This window comes from Myxine glutinosa, unplaced genomic scaffold, assembly GCF_964187855.1.
Source record: "Myxine glutinosa unplaced genomic scaffold, kmMyxGlut1.1 SCAFFOLD_2003, whole genome shotgun sequence".
Classification (NCBI taxonomy): domain Eukaryota; kingdom Metazoa; phylum Chordata; class Myxini; order Myxiniformes; family Myxinidae; genus Myxine; species Myxine glutinosa.
The window spans coordinates 63,026-85,469 of NW_027618098.1; the positions used below are offsets into that span (position 1 = coordinate 63,026).

A 22,444-nucleotide genomic window follows, 5' to 3' on the forward strand; every position below is an offset into this window, starting at 1 on the left:
TGTTCTAGTTTCATTGTGTTTCTACTCCCCCAGTCGTGTTTGTAATAGCGGACATGGATTTCCCCCCCCCCTCCTCCCATTGGAGGAAGACCCTATCGCGTTCAGGCTGTTGGTGCTCCTACGGTTGGCAGCGAGTGCCCCGGAAGCATTGACGGAAAGAGAGTGGCAATCATATGTGTGGGAAAATTGCATGCTTTGTCAGGGTCGCTCAGATAGCAGAACACTGGTATGGTTCACCAGAGGACCTTGGTTTGATTCCTTGTCTGGGTGTGTGATTCTCCCACATATGCCAATTAATTATTTTTGTTAATATTATTGGCATTAATTAATATATGCTTTGTTACAATGTCATCATTCTTTATTACCCTCGCCTGAGAAGAGGGTATTGCATTTGAGTCCGTTTGTTTGTTACACTCGCCAGAGGAGAGGGTATTGCATTTGAGTCCGTTTGTTTGTTACACTCGCCAGAGGAGAGGGTATTGCATTTGAGTCCGTTTGTTTGTCTGTTACTTGCAAAATAAAAGATATTTCAAGTATATTGGTCGGTTGCGTTTGTGGTTCTGTCTGTCTGTCTGTCTGTCTGTCTGTTTGTTTCTCACCGGCCTACAGGTCACAATTCTAAACCGATCGTCACGAAACTTCAAGTTGTATAGGTCGTCCCAATTGAGAAGCCTATTGTTTTTGGGGTCAAAAGGTCAACATAGGCCAAAGGTCACCAACTTTGCCAAATTTCTAAAATCCTCAATTTTCATCCGATTGACTTGAAATTTGAAGAGAACTTGCATATCTGGTCACTGAATTCAACCACCAAGTATCTTTGAGGTCAGCATAGGTCAAAAGGTCAACATAGGCCAAAAGTTCAACATAGGCCAAAAGTTCAACATAGGCCAAAAGGTCAACATAGGCCAAAAGTTCAACATAGGCCAAAAGTTCAACATAGGCCAAAAGTTCAACATAGGCCAAAAGGTCAACATAGGCCAGATTTCTAAAATCCTCAATTTTCATCCAATTGACTTTAAATTTGAAGATGACTTGCATATCTGGTCACTGAATTCAACCACAAATTATATTTTCGGTCAACATTGGCCGAATTTCTAAAATCACCAATTTTCATTTGATTGACTTGAAATTCTAAGAGGATTTGCATATATGGTCACTGAATTCAACCACCAACTATTTTTGAGGTCAACATAGGCCAAAAGGTCAACATAGGCCAAGTTTTTAAAATCCTCAATTTCCATCTGATTGACTTGAAAATTGAACAGCATTTGCACATTGACTCACTAAATAGGGAAACTAACTTTTTTTGAGGTCAAAAGGTCAAAGGTCAACTCAAGGTCAAGCTTACAAAATCATCATTTTTTATCTGAAAAATCGTCACTTTTCTTCCTGTTGACCCAAGCTTTGATCAAGATTGTCAATTTTAATCTTGATGAAATGGACAATTTGCTGTATCAATGGAATTTTTTTCCCTTGGGGGTGGAGGGCGGATTTTGCAAGTATCGTGCTCCGCATGACGTCTTCTTGTTTGTTTGTCTGTCTGTTTGTCTGTTTGTCCGCAAAGAATAAATATGATTTTTCTCTGCAACCATTGGTCCGATTGACAGGAAATTTTCACCATAGGTGCAACTACACCTGTATAATTTTTTAATGATAATTATGACGTCATAGGTCACGTGGTTCGCCCGCTATCTTGGAAAAATCGAAAAACTTTGCACGTCTATATCTCCGAAAGCGCTGAATAGAAAAAATTGAGACATGGCTCATTGTAAAGAACTCTCCATGGGGAATAAAATATGTTAATGCTGATGTCATAGGTGCCTCCATTATGACGTCATTTTTCGACGAGTACAAAACTTTGATCAAGATGAAATTTCTTGAGCATAATCTCGGAATAAATTGCTGAAGAAAAAAAATAATGATGTCATCGGTCACATGGTTCGGTGGCCATATTTGTTTTTACACAAAAGCCTTAAAAAAACACTGAAAACACATCCTGGGAAGGGTTTGCAATCTCTGATTGCTCTTTCTAGTTTATTTTGTAATTAGAATGCCATGCCATGGAAGGACCTATTAAACTACTCGATACACCTTAACATGGCACACATTTAGAAAGTTACGAATTCTTCTGGATTATTTGTGGTTGGTTAGCTTGATCAATTCAGAAGATCATGATTATAATTGTCGGTGTATCACACTTCACATTAGAGCTCCAGTGGAACACAAAAAATATGCCACACACACACACACACACACACAGACACACACACACACACACACACACACACACTTTATCCATTTTTAGTAGATAGGAAATAAATAAAGCCAAACCATCTAATGGCTCACCTTTTGATCTCCCAGTGGAATGGAAAGGCAAAATGTGGGATTTTCTTTCTTGTGGTACACCTTTGGCCCATTAAAATCAGAACAGATGCTTGAATGGAAAAAAAAAAAAAGAATGAAAGGAGTGGAGTGCAATTGTAATTGTTGAAAAGAATGATAAAGGAGAAGCAGGGAAACTCTCCTCTCTGTTAAAGGGGTTGTTTCTAAGCTTCCAAATGGACAATTTAAAAATCTACAAAGGTAAAACTTGCAGAACGATATGGTGGAACTGGGAGGAGTTCAAATTAATATCAGGTTGGAGGGGAAGGAGACCATATGGCGAAATAGGTGAGTATCTGCGGGGAACAGTGACTAGGGATGGTAAGTCTGAGGCAGAGGTGCGGAGGAGGATTCAGGTAGGTGCGAATGCATAGAGGAGGGTGGAGGGTGTGGATGGAAGGAGAATGGATATGAAGAAGGATGTAAGTATTATGGGGGTTGTTGGAGGGTGGAGAGTGTGGGCTGAGGTCAGAGGGGAGTGGAGGAGTCTCATGGTCAAGGAAGGGCAGGAGCTTGGTGCCATCGGACCTCACCCCTTATAAAGGGAAGAGGAGACGAAGAACAACAACAGTACTTGTTGTTTCAGAATCTTGCACTTCTGGGATTCAAGGCAACAACTTTTTAAACGTCTGATGTTTGTCTCCTTGCAGGTATCAACCCCAATTGATTCAGCAGCCAGGAACCAAGGAACCTTTGAGTGACCTGACTGATGATGGACTGTCTGCCAGAGTGCTCATCCACCCATCTCCTTACCCAACTCGTTCTTCCTCCAAGATTGTGAACATCCTCATTGCCTTTGTTTGTGAGTGCACTATTTATTTTGATTGCTCAAAATGCCATTATTAGCCAGTTCCCCGTTTGGTCGTTGTTTTTCGTATGCAGCCTATGGCTGCTGGTTGCATCATTTCTGGAAGAATGGCTGTGCCTCTGTTACCAGTAAGCTGTTTCTCATTTTGCCGACCTCGGAAGGACGACAGGCTGAGTCAACCCATCTGGTGTTATTTAAACGGTGTGACAGGAGCTCGAACTCAAGACCCTAAGATCTCAAGCCAGCCACCTTAACCATGAAGCTCACCAGGCCTACCCTTGCGGTGTGTGTGTGTGTGTGTGTGTGTGTGTGTGTGTGTGTGTGTGTGTGTGTGTGTGTGTGTGTGTGTGTGTGTGTGTGTGTGTGTGTGTGTGTGTGTGTGTGTGTGTGTGTGTGTGTGTGTGTGTGTGTGTGTGTGTTTTCTTAAACTTTCCCCACCCTCCATCCCACCCTCCCCCCCATCCCCCATTTTGGCTTATTATATATATATTTTTATTTTTTATTTTTTTTGAGCTGTTGTTTTTGTCAGGTTTATTAGTTTGAGTACAAAGTCGATGTGGACAGTCTTTGCATTTTGAGACACTTTCAAGTCTTTGCATTGTGTTTAATGCCATTGTTTTGCTTATTTTTGTTGTCGTTTCCTCCAGGCTTTGATGTCGTCATTTTGTGCTGCTTTCTCACTTATGGGAGTTCGCAGATATTCAGTCTGTCACCTGCAGTCTTCACTGCCTTCATCCTCTTCTTTGTCTTATTCGTCATTGCAATCATTTTGATTTGGTTCCAGCCACAGAGTATGGAACCTCTCTCCTTCAAGGTTGGTCATTTTATTCCTTCGATAAGCAATTTAGTCCTTTCCCTCCCCTCCCCCCCCCCCCCCCCCCCCCACCTTTTAATGAGTTTAAGTGTAGTTTTGTTCTTGGAAATTTGAGTTTCTTTTCACAGTGCTGAACAGTTGCGACACGAAGGTGTAACCATATATCCATGAAAGGCAGTGGGTTATGTTATACAATTTCAAACGAAACGAGAACAAATAAATGGGACAATAACAGCAGTAAAAGTCAGTTAAACGCGAATGGTCATGCAATGCAAAAGACAAGAACGAAAAGCGAAGAATTTGAATTGCGTTCAGCATTGTCAAAAGGTTGAGAAAACCAACCTTGCAATAAATAAATAACCATCACTCTTGTATATTAGTGCCAGTGATGTAGGTCCATCTTGTAGATGTGTCGTGGAGGGGAAGCCAAAGTCGGAGGTATTCTTGGGGGTGTGGTGGAGTGAGGGCAGTGAGGGAGTAACCAGGGAGAGATACCAAGGAGTCAGAGACGTGTTGAAGGAGGAAAATTTCTGTTCAGCAGATTAAGTCTGGTTTGTCGGAAGCAACCTGTATGGAGAGATCAATCAGGTTTGAGTGATAGGGAGAGCTGTTGACGGTGTGTTAGAGATGGCAGGATGAGGAGGAGGACCAACGGCTAAGTGGTGAAGGTATGAGGCACAGTGATGAATGATATATATGGGGGAAGGGGGAGCAGAAAGAAGTAGAAGATTGGAGAAGGTGGAGGAATACTTTGCAAGAGAGAGGAAGGGGGAAGGAGACTGCTTTGTGCACGAGCTAAGATACAACTTTTGTGGATGAGTTGAGAGGCAGCTTTGTATGAGGGAGGATTTGAAGGGGAGGGGTGAGGGAGGATTTGAAGAGGATGGGTGAGGGAGGATTTGAAGGGGAGGGGTAAGGGAGGATTTGAAGGGGAGGGGTGAGGGAGGATTTGAAGGGGAGGGGTTTTTTGTTTTTTTTGCATACAAGATCGAGGCTCGTGAAAGAGCGAACATTAATCACACAGAAAGACAAACCGACACATAAAACATATAACATGGGGAGCGGTAGACAAGACGGGGAGAGAGGGGGAAGGACACAAACACAACATCTGAGAGCAGGGACATCGAGAGATCTGTGGGAGGGAGAGGGCTTTGGGGGGGGGGGCATGGGAAGGGGGGGTGGGAGAGGTATAAAACATATGGACACTGCCAGGACTTCCAGGAAAGAAGATGGAATTTCAAACAAGGTGGATCTGCGGTGAATTAGCGGGGGTAGAAAAGATCAAGGTTTTGGATGGGGGAAGATAAGAGATGGTGGTGAAGAGCTGTTTTAAAGACCTGGAGGGATGAGTGGGATTGAAGGGAGTGTGGGAGTTTGTTCCAGAGGCGGGAGAAAAGAGGAATGAAAGAGTGAAGGTGAGCAGAGAGCCGAGATTTCGGCAGTTTAACCATCAGAGGGTTGCTGGCAGATCTTGTGCGACCTGTAGGAATATTTGGGGGACAGAGCACAGGGAGAGCTGGGGGAGCAAGGCCGGAGAGGAGTCGGTAGAAGACAGAAAGACCACCTACGTGTCTGGGGTGTGAGTGAAAGGCCCTCGGAGATAGCTTCATCACGGGAGATTCCAATGATTCTGAAAGCTTTGGTTTCAACAGCGTGAAGCCGAGCCAGGTGTGAGGCAGGAGCACCAGCCCATAGGGGAGAACAGTATTCCATTGAGCTGTGGATGAAAGTCTTGTATGCGGTGAGGAGCTCAGGTGTGCCTCGGAAGGACCTAGCACGACGGAGGATGCCCAGTCGGCGATTGGCTTTGGAGGCCAGCTTGGAAATGTGGGTGAGGGAGGTTTTGAAGGGGAGGGGTGAGGGAGGTTTTGAAGGGGAGGGGTGAGGAATGTTTTGAAGGGGAGGTGTGAGTGAGGAGTTTTGAAGGGGAATGGTGACAGGGGAGATTTGAAGAGGAGGGTAGGGGGAAGGTAGTGATGGAATGGGGGAAGGAGGAAGTAGAGGGAGGGATGCTGGTTAGAGATAGGGTTGTTAGGATAGGGGCAAGTACAAGTAGAGGAGGGAAAGAGACAGGGAAGGGTTTGACACTGAACATGTACAAAAGGAACGATTAAGGAAATATGAACATCCATTGCAAGCTGGGGTTCTTGAGACTTTCAAGTCAGATACGTTTGAAAACGTGAGAGGAGGGCGATGTAAAGGTGAGTTTTGAAATTGGAGAAAGGAAGAACTGTAAGAGATTGAATTTTTTCAATCGGAATGATTGAAAGAGCGATTTCAAAACAGCCTTTTGAAAAGGAACAATAGTGAATTGTAATGGAAAAAAGTATTCAACGCAAATTGAGGTAAGCAGTGAATCCTGTATTTGGGTAGTTTCACCAGAAGGAGGTGGATGGCGGACCAACCACATGCGTCCTGCAGAAAGAGCAGAGGGTGCAGGACCAGAAAGGAGACCACCAACCGGTCTACGATAGCGAATTGATGAATTGATAGCCCCATCGAATGAGCTTCATCGCAGGAGATTCCAGTGATCTTGAAGGCCTTCGTTTCCACGGCGTCAAGTTGAGCAAGATGTGAGGCAGGGGAGCCAGCCTAGAGGGGAGAGCAGTACTCTATCAAATGCGGATGAAAGCCTTGGAGGTAGATCGGGGTTCAGGTGTGCCAACAAAGGACTTTGTACGACGGAGGATGGCCTGTTGGCAGCCGGATATGGAGGCCAACTTTTAAATATTGTTTGCCCAACAAAGAACATGGCTGATAGTGAGACCCAGGAGTTTGAATGACAAACTCCTTAGGCGGATTGTTAAGAAAGTAGATGAGGGGAGGTGGAGGGTTAATCAGATATTCCTTTTGGAGAGTGAGAGTGTGGTATTTGTCAGGATTGAAAGACATATTATAAGTGTTTTTTCAAGGTCTCGAGAGGGAAGAATCTGCTGCCTGCCTATCTGAAGGAGGAGCGATGTAATGTCAGAGGGTGGAGTCGTCAACAAGTAAAGGGGATTTTCCAGAGAGTCAGAGAGATCATTGATGAAGTTCATGAATCGGACTGGGCCCAGAACACTGCATTCGGGCACTCCAGCCTCGACAGGGAGAGGAGATGAAAGGACTCTGTTGAGAGCTCCACGTTGGGTCGGAGAGGAGAGGAAGTCAGTAAGCCATGTGTGGTTGCCATAGGCAGAGAGTTTGGAGAGTAAGGCAGGTTGCCAGACTGTATCGAAAGCATGAGGTATACCAATCTTATTATAATAGAGCAAACGTATATGGTTATGTCGCTATGTTTGTCGCTATGTTTAAATGCGACGAAAACCGTCTTCTTCTTCTTCAAATAAAATTAACACCCTCTTATTTACGTTTACACTTCTGAAACCCCTCAGACCTTTGACGACCCTTTAATTCCCCCAAGACCCTTAAGACTACCAAGACCCCAAAGACCCCGAAGACCCAAAACACCCCGAAGACCCAAAACACCCCGAAGACCCAAAACACCCTGAAGACCCAAAACACCCTGAAGACCCAAAACACCCTGAAGACCCAAAACACCCTGAAGACCCAAAACACCCTGAAGACCCAAAACACCCTGAAGACCCAAAACACCCGGTGTTTAAGTACCTTCCTAAGGTGGAGGCAATGGGTCATCTCGGCATCTGCAAATTGCAGCCACGTGAAGCCTCTTGGAGGATAATTGTAACACCCGGAATTTGTCATTTGTTCATGATGCCGGCGATAACTCGCCTGCTTGCTCTTAGTCAAAGGCATGGTATTTTTCAGCATTCAGACTGCTTTACGTCTTGCTGCAACCCACCACAAAACGAGGGGTTGATGTTGAGAGAAGAGAAGGTGAGAGGAGAAGCAGAGATCGAGAAACTAGGGGAATCTAGAAGAAAAAAAAAAAGGCGTTCGATTTGTTGATATATTACGTATGCTATTTTTGAGTACGTATTCATTTTATGCCATTCAAGATCGCATCTTAGTATAATAGAGCAAACGTATATGGTTATGTCGCTTTGTTTTTCACTATGTTTATATGCAACGAAAACGTCTTCTTCTTCTTCTTCAAATAAAATTACCACCCTCTTAATTACGTTTAGACTGCTGAAACCGAATACCCTCAGACCTTTGATGACCCTTTAATTCCCCCAAGACCCTTCAGACCACCAAGACCCCTGAAGATCCAAAATACCCTGAAGACCCAAAATACCCTTCAAGGCCCCGAGGCTCAAAAAGACCCTGAATACCCAAAAATCCGAAGACCCAAAACACCCCGAAGACCCAAAACACCCCGAAGACCCAAAACACCCCGAAAACCTAAAACACCCTGAAGACACCAAATACCCAAAAGACCCCGAAGACCCAAAACACCTCAAAGACCCAAAACACCTCAAAGACCCAAAATACCCTTAAATACCCTAAAGACCCAAATAGCCCTGAAGACCCAAAACACCATGAAGACCCAAAAGACACTGAAATGGTCAAAGATGCCTACCCCTCAAACGACGTGTGGTGAGGCGCGTGGAGTGCGCCAAGTCATGCTAGTATGTCTAAGGGAATTTTTTAATCGGTGCATTCTTTTAACTATTATCTATAGGACAGTGACCTGGGCGTACAGCACAACACAACATGAAACGATTTGTTCGGTATTACAAACGAAGAGACATACATGGGTCAGAGAACAAACCAAAACTTAAGATATCTTGGAAATTATCAAACTATGGAAATGGACAGAACTCATCAGCAAAAGGTCAGATAATAGGTAGACAACAATATCAACAACCTGGAGACCTTTGGATGGGAACAGGGGAAGGCCACAGCTAAGATGGAGGGATGAAATAGACAAGTATTGTGGAATACCTCTAAGTTCAGTCAGTTGGAACAACAGAGCAACATCAACGTGTTGAGGCCTCCGGGTTCCGTCCAGCTGTGGACTGAAATAGCTGATGTTGATGCACAACTCGAGTCCATAAGTTTAACTTGAGTCTTGTCTTTTATTGCAGAGCCAAAGCTACAATTAACCAGATGGGTGCTCTAGCCTGCATCTGCTAGAATGTGTCCTGCAATTTTAAGCCACGTCCTTACCCACTGCCACTGAAAATACATGGAATACACCGAATACAGTTTTTCTTTCCATACCCCCCCGCCCCCCCTCCCTCCCCACACACAACCATTGTGCCATTTTGGACCCGTGATCTGCCATTTTGGTTTACAGCATTGAAGATCCTGCTTTCAACCACCTCTTCTGAGTTTCATTTGCAATTTGCAGTTTGCCGCTTTTGTATTTTTATATATATATACTGTATGTATTGTTATGTCGGGGGGGGGGGGGCGGGGGAGGTAGAGGAATGCAGTGACACGTGACCATGAAGCCTGCACACAGACTGTGGCGACGTGTGCCTCTTCCTTGTGATATTGATTACACATGTTATGACACACTACGTGTATGGGATGCTGCTCACACATGTATGGGATGCTGCTCTTCTTCAGTATTAAGACTACATGTGCATCTGGAAAGTTTTGCTGCTTAATCTGCAAAGGGGGGAAATGTTGGGCTCAATACTTTGTAAACTTCTCACATTTCGATCCAACACGACTTGTATCGATAAAAGACCAAGTTTGCTTAAAGGATCAAAAGAGTTGGTTTTATGCGAGGGCTTTGCAGTCTTTTTTTTTTTTTTTTTGTTTTTTTTTTTTTTGTATACAAGATCGAGGCTCGTGAAAGAGCGAAAATTAATCACACAGAAAGACAAACAGACACATAAAACAAATAACATCGGGAGCGGTAGACAAGATGGGGAGAGAGGGGGAAGGACACAAACACAACATTTGAGAGCAGGGACCGAGAGACATGGAGACATCGAGAGATCTGTGGGAGGGAGAGGGCTTTGGGGGGGAGGCATGTGAAGGGGGGAGGCATGTGAAGGGGGGAGGCATGTGAAGGGGGGGAGGCATGTGAAGGGGGGGGGGGTGGGAGAGGTATAAACATATGGACACTGCCAGGATTTCCAGGAAATAAGTTGGAATTTCAAACAAGGTGGATCTGGGGTGAATTAGTGGGGGTAGAAAAGATCAAGGTTATGGATGGGGGAAGATAAGAGATGGTGGTGAACAGCTGTTTTAAAGACCTGGAGGGAGGAGAGGGATTGAAGGGAGTGTGGGAGTTTGTTCCACAGGCGGGAGAAAAGAGGAATGAAAGAGTGAAGGTGAGCAGAGAGCCGAGATTTCGGCAGTTTAACCATCAGAGGGTTGCTGGCAGATCTTGTGCGACCTGTAGGAATATTTGGGGGACAGAGCACGGAGAGAGCTGGGGGAGCAAGGCCGGAGAGGAGTCGGTAGAAGACAGAAAGACCACCTACCTGCCTGCGGTGAGTGAGTGAAAGGCCCTCAGAGATAGCTTCATCGCGGGAGATTCCAATGATTTTGAAAGCTTTGGATTCAACAGCGTGAAGCCGAGCCAGGTGTGAGGCAGGAGCACCAGCCCATAGGGGAGAACAGTATTCCATTGAGCTGCGGATGAAAGCCTTGTATGTGGTGAGGAGCTCAGGTGTGCCGAGGAAGGACTTCGCACGACGGAGGATGCCCAGTCGGCGACTGGCTTTGGAGGCCAGCTTGGAAATGTGGTTTTCCCAAGAAAGATCATGGCAGATAGTGAGACCCAAAAGCTTGAGTGACAGAACTTCTTGGAGAGGATTGTTGAGAAAGTAGATGGGAGGGTTGTCCAGTCGATCTTTTCGGAGAGACATAGTAAGAGAGTGAGATTTGGCAGGATTGAAAGACATGTTCCACTTGTTTGACCAGTCTGTGATTTTGTCCAGGTCTTCAGAGAGTGAGGAGGCTGCAGACTGCCTATCTGAGGGAAGAGGAATGGAGCGGCAGAGAGTGGAGTCATCAGCAAAGAGATAGAGAGGATTTTCCAGAGAGTCAGAGAGATCATTGATAAAGACCAGAAAAAGCACAGGGCCCAGCACACTTCCTTGGGGAACTCCAGCCTGAACAGGAAGGGGAGATGAGAGAAATCCATTCAGGGCCACACGTTGACTACGACCAGAGAGGAAGTCCGCAAGCCATGCATGGAGATTTCCATGGATACCATAGGAGGAGAGTTTGGTGAGCAGAGCTGGGTGCCAGACCGTATCAAAGGCCCTTGATATGTCAAGGGAGACAGCTCTGATTTCCTGTTTGGCATTCAGGACCTCCATCCATTGTTGAGACAGCAGAAGCAGCATGTCCAGAGTAGAGTGACCTGGTCTGAAACCAAATTGATGATCAGAGATCAAGCCATTGGAGAAGAGGAAAGATTTCATATCCGAAGCAATGATGGATTCCATGACTTTGCTGATAATTGGGAGCAGGCTGATTGGTCTGTAGTTGCAAGGATCTGTTTTTGCACCTTTTTTGTGTAAAGCGGTAATGTTAGCTGATTTCCAGGATGCTGGCAGATGACCTTGAGCAAAAGATAGGGTGAAAAGAACAGAGAGAGGGTGAGATAGAGCGGCAGAGCAGGATTTTAGGACCCGTGGGCTGATGCCGTCTGGTCCAGTTGAAAGTCCAGTCTCCCATGTAACCTGGCATCAAGGTGTATACCTTGCATGATTAAACCCCACCGTGTTTATAAAAAATAACATTTCCTGCCTTTTTCCTTCTTTGTCGTTATGCACATTGTACCGAACGAGTATTTCCACTTGAATGCATCAACCTGTCAGTAATCTTGCATGTTGGAATTTTCTGGTTATTTCTCGTTCCATTTGTCATCTCCTCTGTCTCTCCAAACGATTCGCACATAGCAACTACACTTTGAAGGCATAACTAAAACGTCTGAAAAGTAACTCCCTATTTTAAAATACTTGTAATTTATTTCTTAACTATAATTTTTACAAGAAATGGATATAAGAAGAAAGCGTATAGCATGAAGTTTTATTTAAAATTCGATATGGGCACCAGAATTCGCCACCAGAATCTTCATACCACTAGCTGGGCATGCTCCTGCAGGGTAAGACGTCCAGCCATGTTTGTAGGGCTTCCGAATTTCAAACAAAAAATAATCTGAAAAAAAACCAACACAGATTAAATTCTCATACATTAAGGAACAAACACTAAAAATTTGAGAAAAATATTACAATAAATAAATAAATTCTAAATATTTTAAAATAGGGAGTTACTTTTCTATCACCCTGTATATATATTTGTTTTCCTTTCCTCTGGACCCAAACTTATACTGGAACTCTGAACTTAAGGACTTTTCAACCTGGGCCAAAAGGTTTTGCTTCCTGAACTGACACGTTGTGACTCGACGTAAAGGCCAGGTCCAATATAATGATGAATTTTTTAAAGGTTTATGTTGTAGATGGTGTTCGCCCTTTCCATAAAATTGTTATGGAAGTTTCCTTCAGGTTTACCTGGTCTCAAATCGTAGTCCAACATGAACTTAGAGGTATTCTTTATTGCATATTTTGCAATCACATTGCACAGGGAGAAAGGGGTTTGAAGCGTCCATGACCAGGACGCTGATTTGAGAAGACGACCAAGCTCGATGTAATCGCAACAATCACATGTTTGATGATATGGATGATATTGAGGTCCATGGAAGGTCATGATATCGAGAAACGAGGAAGATCAAATCTACAAGAACAGACATCGGTGGGTTGGTAGGAAATGAAAGAGCAGTGGGATAACAACATCCTCAATTTAGGAAAGGGAATAAGAGGATTTCGAGTTTGTGAGAAAACGTTGAGCAATTTTATTATGGGGAAGGTGGAACCATGATTTTCGGCCAACTTGATTAAGGATTGATTCGCACTTCCGAGTGTGCACTGATTGTGGAGTGTGCGGTTGCATTTAATCAACTTATTGTCGGCACATTTCAAGCATGCACTGACGCTGATGAATTGTAATGAAGAAATGCAAATTGAAAATGAACTGTAATTGAATGCTTGACAACTTTTCAGCCATTTACTTCACTTTGAAGACAACTTTTGACAAAAACTTTGTCTCATTTCTAAGCTTAGGATTGCTTATTGTTTTTAAATCTGAACTTTTCCACTCAAAGTAAACACATGACCAACCCTTCTCTCGATCCTTCCTCTTGCGTTTCCAGGTACCCCTTGTACCTCTGTTTCCCGTGCTGAGCATTTTTGTTAACACCTACCTGATGGTCATTCTGAGCTTGGAGACGTGGATTCATTTTTCTGTGTGGATGCTTATAGGTATGAGCACTTCACAACTTGAAGGATGTTTGAGGTGCTTTAGTTCCATTTTTTTGTGGGAAACGGGGAATAGTTCGATTTACATTATAGACGCCGTGTATGTTTGTATACCTTTCAAACTTTAAAACTTCTTAACTGTGAATGTTAAATGAATCTTCTTCTTCGTTCGTATGTGGCATTATTAGCTGAGGGTGAGGCTGTGCCAGTGTGCCATTGATACAATGCCCTCTGGTTATATCAGGAATTTGGAATTTGTTCATGGTGCCGGTGTAGCTCGTCTACTGTTCACGAAGAATACCGTGGGATCTTTAACTTCCACCAACTAATGCCAGCAGATCGGACGCCCATTTAACGTCCATCTGAGAGACGGAACACACATTGATGAATCGCCCTGCCTGTGGATAACAGTTTGTAGCTGGGTCGGGACTCAAACTTCTGTAAAACTCTGGCAGAGGCTGGGACAGCCACAGGACTCTGGCAGAGGCTGGGACAGCCACAGGACTCTGGCAGAGGCTGGGACGTGGGACAGCCACAGGACTCTGGCAGAGGCTGGGACAGCCACAGGACTCTGGCAGAGGCTGGGACAGCCACAGGACTCTGGCAGAGGCTGGGACACTGGGACAGCCACAGGACTCTGACAGAGGCTGGGACAGCCATAGGACTCTGGCAGAGGCTGGGACAAGTGGGACAGCCACAGGACTCTGGCAGAGGCTGGGACAGCCATAGGACTCTGGCAGAGGCTGTGACAGCCACAGGACTCTGGCAGAGGCTGGGACCGTTTTGTGCCCCAGTCGGCATATAAAGCCCTGCTCCAGCCTTCCTAGTTGGAATGGTGTTGAGCGTGGCGTCAAACAGGGGGAAGTGGTTGGATAGGTGGGTAGATGGATGACAGGATGGCCTAGAGGTATAAGGATGGCCTATTTCACCCTTGCGTCTATGCTGTCTAGCCTGGGTTTGTATCCAGACCCAGCTATAAACTGTCCTGGTTTTTCACAAGCAGGGCGATTCATCAATGACTGTTCTTTCTGTCCCACGGATGGACGTTAAACGGGTGTCCCGTCTGCCAGCATTTGTTAGTGGATATTAAAGATCCCATGGTGTCTTTCACGAAGAGTAGGCGAGCTATCGATTGCACCATGGCCAAATTTCTAATTCCTGCCCTAACCAGCAAAGGGCATTGCATCAGTGGCACTGCAGTGCCCTTGGCCAATAATGCTACCTCTCAGCCTTGTGCCGCATTCAAATTAAGAAGAATAAGAAGGTGGGTAGATTGGTTTTTATTTATGTCCGCTTTCATCTTGTCTGCATTGTTTTGCATATTGTGTCCTGTAAATATTTATTTCTTAAGGAACGTCTTGCCGAATGTCGCCACCATTTTGTCGGGTTCGTTTCGGATGCCTGAAGGTTTAAATATTTTGCAATCCTGTTTTGTAATCGGTGTGGGATTAGCCCCCTCTGCATCACAAGCTGGCAACAACCACTCAGCATCTGCTCGAGAGGTTTGAGTTTGGCCGTCTTTCGCAGTCTCTGCCCCAATTGCGCGTGAAGATAACCCTGGTGTGTTGGCATCCTCTCCAGAGGTTGCCGTCCATACAATATTATTTTAAAATGGGGTATGTGCTGAATAATTTTGCTTAGTTTTTGTGTTATTTGGATCTAGGCAGGTTATATGGTAGCACAGGATTGCCACCTGTGTATAGTCACTTGTGCCGGTTGTTGGTTCATGGTCTAAAAATGTATGTAACCACACTCATGATGCTGTCTTGCAGGCTTTACAATTTACTTCTTCTATGGAATGTTACATAGCAGCGAGAGGAGTACCAGTTCAAAGGCTGATTTACCACATGATGAAGAGACTGGGACGGATCTCCTTGCACTGGATCAATAAAAAGAATCGCAGACAGAATAGATAACTTGGAGGCAGTTGCCATGATAACTTGTGAACTACGGAAGGAATTCCAACCAAACTTGGCAAAAGTATGTAATGTAATACCTCGATGAACTCATTCGATTTTGAGTTCAAATGTCAAAGGTCATGTGATTGACCTTTCATTGAATCTGTTACCACAATAACTTATGAACCACAGAATGCATTTCAACCAAATTTAGCAAATATTAACTCATTCGATTTTGGGTTCAACAGCTCAAAGGTAATTTGTCCTTTGAAAATCATTTCCCGTTTTATTTTACCTGTTTCTTCTCTCTCTCTCTCTCTCTCTCTCTCTCTCTCTCTCTCTCTCTCTCTCTCTCTCTCTCTCTCTGTCTCTGTCTCTGTCTCTGTCTCTGTCTCTGTCTCTGTCTATATATATATATATATATTGAGATCAAAGAAACAGTCAGTTGACATCTAATGTGGGTGTAGGCATACCCATTGCGACATTTGCATCAAACTGTATTTTATAGTTTACACTTCTGTTACAAAATGGCAGCAGTTTTCATGGTGAAGTTTCTCCATATCCAACCCTTGGCCTTGTCTTGTGACGTCTTGCCTTAATCTTCATGTGTCACGATGGAGCTCCAGCTGCCTCCCCCATTCTCCCTCCTGCAATGCCACTCCAATGATATTTATAAAGCTTCTGAGTCTAACTTCAGATTGTGTTGCACAAAATGAAATGCTCCAACCGTACTAAGCTTTCTTATGTTAACCTTGTTTGAGTCGGACCAGAAAAAAAATTTTACAGGGTATTATTGAAAACAAAAAAACCCAAAGTGGGTAACTTGAAAGTCTGGTGTTTGTTTATATGATGCATTTGGCCATTAATGGTTCTGTTTTTTTATTTTCATTTTGTTCTCTCGTCACTGGCTCTTATGTGCCTTTTTTCACTTTTCCAACCTTGAACCATGTGGTTTGGAAAAATGCAACAATTTATTTAGCATTTGTGTTATTCAAGGACAATAAGACAAAATTGTGAGGCCCATCACACCAGTGGATTCTCGCATGTTTTCTAGAACATTGTTGTAATATTTTGTTATGCTTGTTGATTCTACTGTGCGTGTCTTGTAGTTTGTTACATTTTATCACTCACTGTCACAAGTACAGAGTTTGTGGCACAGACCTCATCAGCGAGAGTTTGTGGCACAGACCTTCCCCCAAGGCCCCCATTTCCCAAGGCTCTGCATATTCCGGTCCTCTGTGGGTGAGCTTGATTCGGTACTGTGTTCTTCCACACAATGTATCTTTCCCTGTTGCTGGAAACGGACTTCAGAAGATGGCCTCATCTGCCTTGGCCCACTCCAAGTTGCCCTACGTTGCGTGCCATATGCCGAAGGCAGCTCGCGTTCCGCCTGCAACGGTTCCATTGGGAGAAGGCCATCGAATGCCCACACTGCTTGCTCTCCAACCGAATGTCTCAACACCATGTACGTTGTTGTTCCTGCATCTCGACCTTCACGGCGGAGTCGTCGCAGCTGCTCCTGAGCAAGAGCATAGCCGAAGGAAGGTGGGACCAGGTGCCTTTGACTCTGGTTCACTTCCTGCATTGCTACAGAAACTGGCGCCATGGTGATGGGATGCCGAAGGCGGGCATGCAGCACAAAGGCTAACGTTGCCACAATAATAATTGAGCAGAGCACCATTCCAAAAGCAGTCATCCCTCCAGCTAGACCTGATGTTTGTGGTGGAGCTGGACCATCATTTGTTGTCTCAGCTACAAAAAGAAAAACAAAAATGAGTCATTGAAAACTGTTTTTTTTTTTTTTTCAGGGATGTTGAATTTTTCTGAGTTTTACAAATGTTGTTTCTTAGCTAGAAGCTTGCCCCTTCCTTTCTGCAAAATTGCAAGGTAGCAGACAGCTTTATCAGTGGTGCATTTTTGGTCTTGTGATAACTTTACCTGTCGTTGTGTGGAGTGTAGCTTGTGGACAGTCACTCATTAAGCAGGGAGTGACTTTATCAGCCAATACTCCACTACATGGTCGAGAAGGGTTTCCATGGCTGCAGAGCCATTCCCTCCTCCGTATGCCAATACCGCAGGACTCTGAGCATTTCCCCCAAGGCCCCCATTTCCCAAGGCTCTGAATAGACACTGGCAATAGACATAAGAAGAATGTGCAGATGTTGTTTGCAAATGTAATTGCTATTCATTTGTTTTGCAAAATAAAGTATCCATTTTTTCCACTTAAGTGTATTTGTGCCAGTTTTGGTATAATTGGAACTCACCCCCCCCCCCCCCCCCAAACCCTCCCCCCACTCCCCTTTGCAGGTCCCGTGGGGCATTGTTCCGTTTCAGAAAACATAGGACATATACGAAGGATAAAAATTAAGAGAAGTGGTGAACTACCTGCTCGCTAGTCTCACTCTATCTCCTGCCTTGTCCGCCTGTTGGTCTCACTCGCCCGAAGCTCTTCGTCTACCTGCTGCTCTCGGCTTGCTGGAAGCTCCTTGCCAGATTACTCGTGCCTAGACTGATGCCTTGTGTATTCCACAAGGCTTTGTTCCCTTTCAAAAAACATAGGACAGATATGAAGGATCGAAAATTAAGAGAAGGGGTGAACCTGTTTGTCTCACTCTACCTGCTGGTGAATGCCACCATGTTCTCTGGGGCTCTGAGCCCCATTGCCAATGGCATGAAAAGCTTGAGCTATTTTAAGGTGGGAGGTTTGCTGTGAACAGCTCTCGTGGTCATAAGATAAGAGGTGTTTAACAGCTTGAGTGCTTCCAACAGGAGCACAGCTTTCCACTGTGCTGCCAGGAAGGGTTGCGACACTTCCAGAGAAGCCTGCACCAAGCTCGTGTGGCTGTGGTGTCTAGAACATAACACAGGATGGTGACAGCAGGTTAGTGTAGTAGGTCCAGCAGGTCAGCCTGGGTAGTGCTGCTGATTGACCTGAACTTCCCAAACTAATAAAGATGGTACATAGCTATTCCAGACGGGCAGTGATTCAGAAGTGTGGTCTGGATAGTTCGTTTGAATGAGGGATCAATAGGGGGAGCGGGGTTATGGTGGTGTATATGATGCAGAGAAAGAGGTTGGTAGGAGGATCCAAGCTGTTGCACACTGGAGAGGATGGAGAGAGTCCTGGAGTGAGAATATCGGAAGAAATCGGCCAGCAGGTGGTCAGAGTGGAAAGATGGGAGGGATGGATAGTTGTGGCATGGCTGGTGATACGGAAGCAAGTGGTGTGTTATGTCAGATTATGGGCCATAAACATGGACTGAGCTACAAAAATGGCGCCGCCTTTCTCACCACACTCAGAGGGGCATTTTCCTCAGGAGGAATTTCTTCCTCCCCATGGATGCCAACCGATGGGGATTGTCCGTTCTCTATTCTTTTAAATGCCGAGTGTCGAGCAAGGAACCAGCACTTACCATTTTTACATCTTTGGTATTACTTGGTCAGAGTTTGAACCGCTAACCTCCTTCCTCGGATCAGACACTCCAACCATTACACCAGCGAGTCTGGTCAGTGTTGAATTGTGGAAGGACACCCGGGAAGGGTACATCATAAATTTGGGACAGGAATTGGGTATGGTGGATGGAGGAGGTAGTGAAGGAAGTTTGGAAGAGGATAGAGAAATTCAAGGATAGAGGACAACTGGATGCAGGGTTGTATTTGTATGGGCAAAATAAGAAGGCAGGAAGGAGAGCCGTGGATAACGTACTGAAGAATATGGAAGAGCTGTACAACAAGTTGGAAGCGGATGAGGGGGGAAGAAGATGATCTATAAATTCGCTCATGACGGGAATGAGGACAAGGATGCGAAGGAGGGGGGGGGGGGGTTAATTGTGCAGGTAGGGAAGAGGAAGGGAGATGTTCAAGATCCGGGGAAGTACTGGGGCATTACACTCCTTAGTCATGTCATAAATGTGCTGGAGAGGATTCTCGAAGGGGGGATACGGAAGAGTGTGGAGAAAGAGATTGGCAAAGAGAAGCAGGGGTTTAGAAAGGGGATAAGGTGGACAATGGATGGGTTGTTCATACTGAGACAGCTGATGGAGAAGAGGTTGGAGGCACAAGGTGAAATGGCATTGTGATTTCTGGATCTGGAGAAGGAGTACAACACTGTCCTGAGAGGGAGATGGTGATGGCGGCACTGAGATGGATGGGAGCGCCGGAAATAGAAGTTTGGTTGGTAAGGGATATACAATGGAACGAAGGGAAGAGTTGTGGTTTGTGAACATCGGTTTGAAGCAGGGAAACTCTCTCTGCCCAATCCTGTTTATCATGGTGATGGAACTGATAAACAGGAAGGTAAACATGAAATATATTCTAGGGAGGACATTGTAGGTAGACTATCTGGTTGATGTGATGGAGAGTGGGTGGGAGATGCAGGAAGTACTGGGGGAGTGGAAGGAGGAATTTGAGAAACATAGGCTGAAAATGAACGAAGATGGAGGTGATGTGGGTTGGGCAGCAGAGAAAATAAATGAATATCAGAATATTGGAGGGGAAGGAAAGTAGATAGGGAAATAGGTTTGAGTATCTGGGGTGGGGGGGGGGGGGGAACAGTGACCGGGGATGTTAAGTCAGAGGCAGAGGTGCGGAGGAGGATTCAGGTGGGTGCGAATGCGTGGAGGATGGTGTAATGGCAGACAGAAAGGTTTCATGGAGATTGAAAGGGAAGGTTCTGATGTCGTGCATAACGCTTGGCTACCTTTATGGTCTCAAAACGGTGGAACTGACAGAGAGACAACAACAGAGGCTGTGGGTTTGCGAGAACAACTGGGTCAGGAGGAATGTGGGAGCGAAGAGGGTGAATACTCCTCCGGAGGAGATTGATTAGCTTGACTGGGAGATTGGTAAAAAGTGGGCTGAGATGGGCTGGACAAGATGTGGATGGAGGAGAGAGAATAGCAAAGAGACCAGATAGGTTGAGGGACCACATAGGTTGATAGGTTGAGGGATGATAGGTCAGATAGGTTGAGGGATAGGAAAAGAGGTAGACCACAGTTGAGGTGGGAAGATTGTGTTAGGAGGGATATCAATAAGGTGATGGTGGTTAGAGAGTGGAAAGAGATGACTGAGGACAGGGGGAAATGGGGGAGTACCATGGTCAAGGCAGGTCAGAAGCTGGGTACCGTTGGCCCTCAACGCTTATAAAGGGAAGAGGAGAATAAGAACAATGTATTTATGCCTCTACCGTGGAATTATGTTTTCGGGTTGTCCGTCCTGCTGCCCTTCCGTCCGTGATAGGTTTTTGTTACCGCAATAAGTTGAGAACGGCTGAAGGTATCTTAGTCAAAATTGGTGCAGTTATGTATAATGAGGTAAAGATGAACTTCTTAGATTTTGGGGTCAAGGTCAGAGGTCATGTTCGGTAAAAATCCTGTTACCACGATAACTTGTGAACCAGTGATGGGATTCTGACAAGTTGGTACAAGTATGTATTATGATGCAAAGATCAGCTGACTACATATTGGGGTCAATAAGTCAAAGATCAGAGGTCATGTTAAGTTGCAATTATTTTGTTACTGTGATAACTTGAGAACAGCTGAAGGGAACTTAGTCAAACTTGGTACAGGTATGTATAAATGATGTAAACACGAACTGACTAAATTTTGGGGTCAATAGATCAAAGGTCAGAGGTCATGTTAAGTAAATAATTATGTTGCCGTGCGAACTTGTGAACAAGTGATGGGATTTTGGACAAACTTGGTATAAGCATATATGATGCAAAGATGAAGTGTTTGGATTATGCAATCAAGAGCTCAAAGGTCAGAGGTCATGTCAAGTTAAAATGTGATAACTTGAGAATGGCTGAAGGGATTTAAATCAAACTTGGTACAAGTATGAAGAATGATGTAATAATTTGGGCGGAGGCATAACAGTCGACATTGTGACTTCGAATAGTGTCGTTCTACTTGTAGATAAATTTGTAATCTCAACAGTTGACCTGTATCACGTTTGCATGTACATGTTGAAATTAAACGTAGGATCAGTGCAGTGGCATCATGATAAATGTGAATGATTCACCTTTTTTTGGTGTTTTTCACTAATTGTGGGATTTTGTTTCCTTAATGCTGATTCTGCTTTATGTTGAATAACTATGAAAGTAAAACGTTTTTTTTTTAAATGACGTGACTGTGCTATTGTGTGGGGTTTGCAAACCAGATTCCGTTGCAAGAACAGAATATGTATATGACTACTGATACTTGAAAATGTACAAATTGGGCTCCGTTTCAGGAGATGGAACGGTGATCTACCATGTCATAAAGTATTGTGTGTGTGTGTGTGTGTGTGTGTGTGTGTGTGTGTGTGTGTGTGTGTGTGTGTGTGTGTGTGTGTGTGTGTGTGTGTGTGTGTTCTCAGTGTTTAATGCTAAGCGTAGAGGAGTTATGGATGTACAAAGCAATTCTTGGTGGAACTGGAACTAGTTGTTTTGAAAAGGGTGCTGTGGGTGGAGGAAGTGCAGGCAGGGCTGAGGGTGGAGGAAGTGCAGGCAGGGCTGAGGGTGGAGCAAGTGCAGGCAGGGCTGAGGATGGAGCAAGTGCAGGCAGGGCTGAGGATGGAGCAAGTGCAGGCAGGGCTGAGGATGGAGCAAGTGCAGGTAGGGCTGAGGGTGGAGCAAGTGCAGGCATGGCTGAGGGTGGAGCAAGTGCAGGCGAGCTGGCACCATGAACAAATTTCTGGTCTCAATTGAATTCTGCGTGAGGAAGGTTAAATAACATTGCGGCACTAAGGTGTGTGTGTGTGTGTGTGTGTGTGTGTGTGTGTGTGTGTGTGTGTGTGTGTGTGTGTGTGTGTGTGTGTGTGTGTGTGTGTGTCCGTGTGTGTGTCCGCAGCATAACTACCCGATGATATCATCCGATCTTGATGAAACTTGGGTGGGAGGTTGATATCATGATCTAGTTGTGTCCTGCCTAGAGTGGGCGTATTGCGCCCATTGTGGGCGGAGCCACGCCCGAAAAAGATGTCTTTTTAGAGGGTAATCGAGTTCAAGCTACATCTTCTCCGAGGGGTTTGGTGGAATCTGACAGGGGTTTCGGTATTTGGTTAGGCCAATGTCATGTGTCTAGCCCCACGGAGCTCGATTTTTCATTTTTCTTTTTCCCCCATTTTTAAAATTTAATTATTTAATTAATTATTTATTTATTTATTTATTTCCATTTCATTTTTCACAGAATTTTCGGCATTGTGTAGCTAACTAATCTCATAACTGATTATACATTATTTTCTATCTCATTTCAAGGTCAGTAACCTTCGTTTTGACATTTCCAGGCCTGGCCTGTCCGGGCCTGTTTCAGTTATAGTCCGTCCTTTGTCATTGAATACCGCTCGCTCATGAACCATCGTCTCCTGACTTGTT

The 22,444-nt window shown here is 44.8% G+C and overlaps 2 protein-coding genes across 6 annotated transcripts in view; one reads left to right on the forward strand and one right to left on the reverse strand.

Annotated features, from left to right (window-relative positions):
- The window catches only part of LOC137439682 (cationic amino acid transporter 2), a 77,906-nt gene extending 60,591 nt beyond the window's left edge, over positions 1-17,315 (forward strand). For all 4 annotated transcript variants that reach the window (XM_078769295.1, XM_078769293.1, XM_078769292.1 and 1 more), the window contains exons 9-12: positions 3,033-3,184; positions 3,838-4,004; positions 13,090-13,198; positions 14,968-17,315. In XM_078769295.1, coding sequence (XP_078625421.1) covers positions 3,033-3,184; positions 3,838-4,004; positions 13,090-13,198; positions 14,968-15,086 — 547 coding nt within the window. In that variant the 3' untranslated portion in view covers positions 15,087-17,315. The remainder of the gene's footprint in view (positions 1-3,032; positions 3,185-3,837; positions 4,005-13,089; positions 13,199-14,967) is intronic.
- LOC137439247 (uncharacterized) lies at positions 11,896-17,166 on the reverse strand. 2 transcript variants are annotated; one of them, XM_078769296.1, is made up of 3 exons: positions 17,032-17,166; positions 16,255-16,845; positions 11,896-12,038 (listed from the first exon to the last, which is right to left on the reverse strand). In XM_078769296.1, exons 1-2 carry the CDS (start codon positions 17,069-17,071, stop codon positions 16,259-16,261), a joined length of 627 nt encoding a protein of 208 aa, XP_078625422.1. In that variant the 5' UTR covers positions 17,072-17,166; the 3' UTR covers positions 11,896-12,038; positions 16,255-16,258. The 2 variants fall into 2 exon arrangements, with proteins under 2 accessions (XP_078625422.1, XP_078625423.1); XM_078769297.1 differs by lacking the exon at positions 11,896-12,038 and having other exon boundaries at positions 15,956-16,845.
- Positions 17,316-22,444: the final 5,129 nt, after the last annotated feature.

Coding starts and splice junctions, on each gene's coding strand:
- LOC137439247 (XM_078769296.1), bottom strand. CDS start 17,071: ATGAGTGACTGTCCACAAGCTACACTCCACACAACGACAG. Junction 16,846..17,031: donor TACACTCCACACAACGACAG/GTAAAGTTATCA, acceptor TTCTTTTTGTAG/CTGAGACAACAAATGATGGT.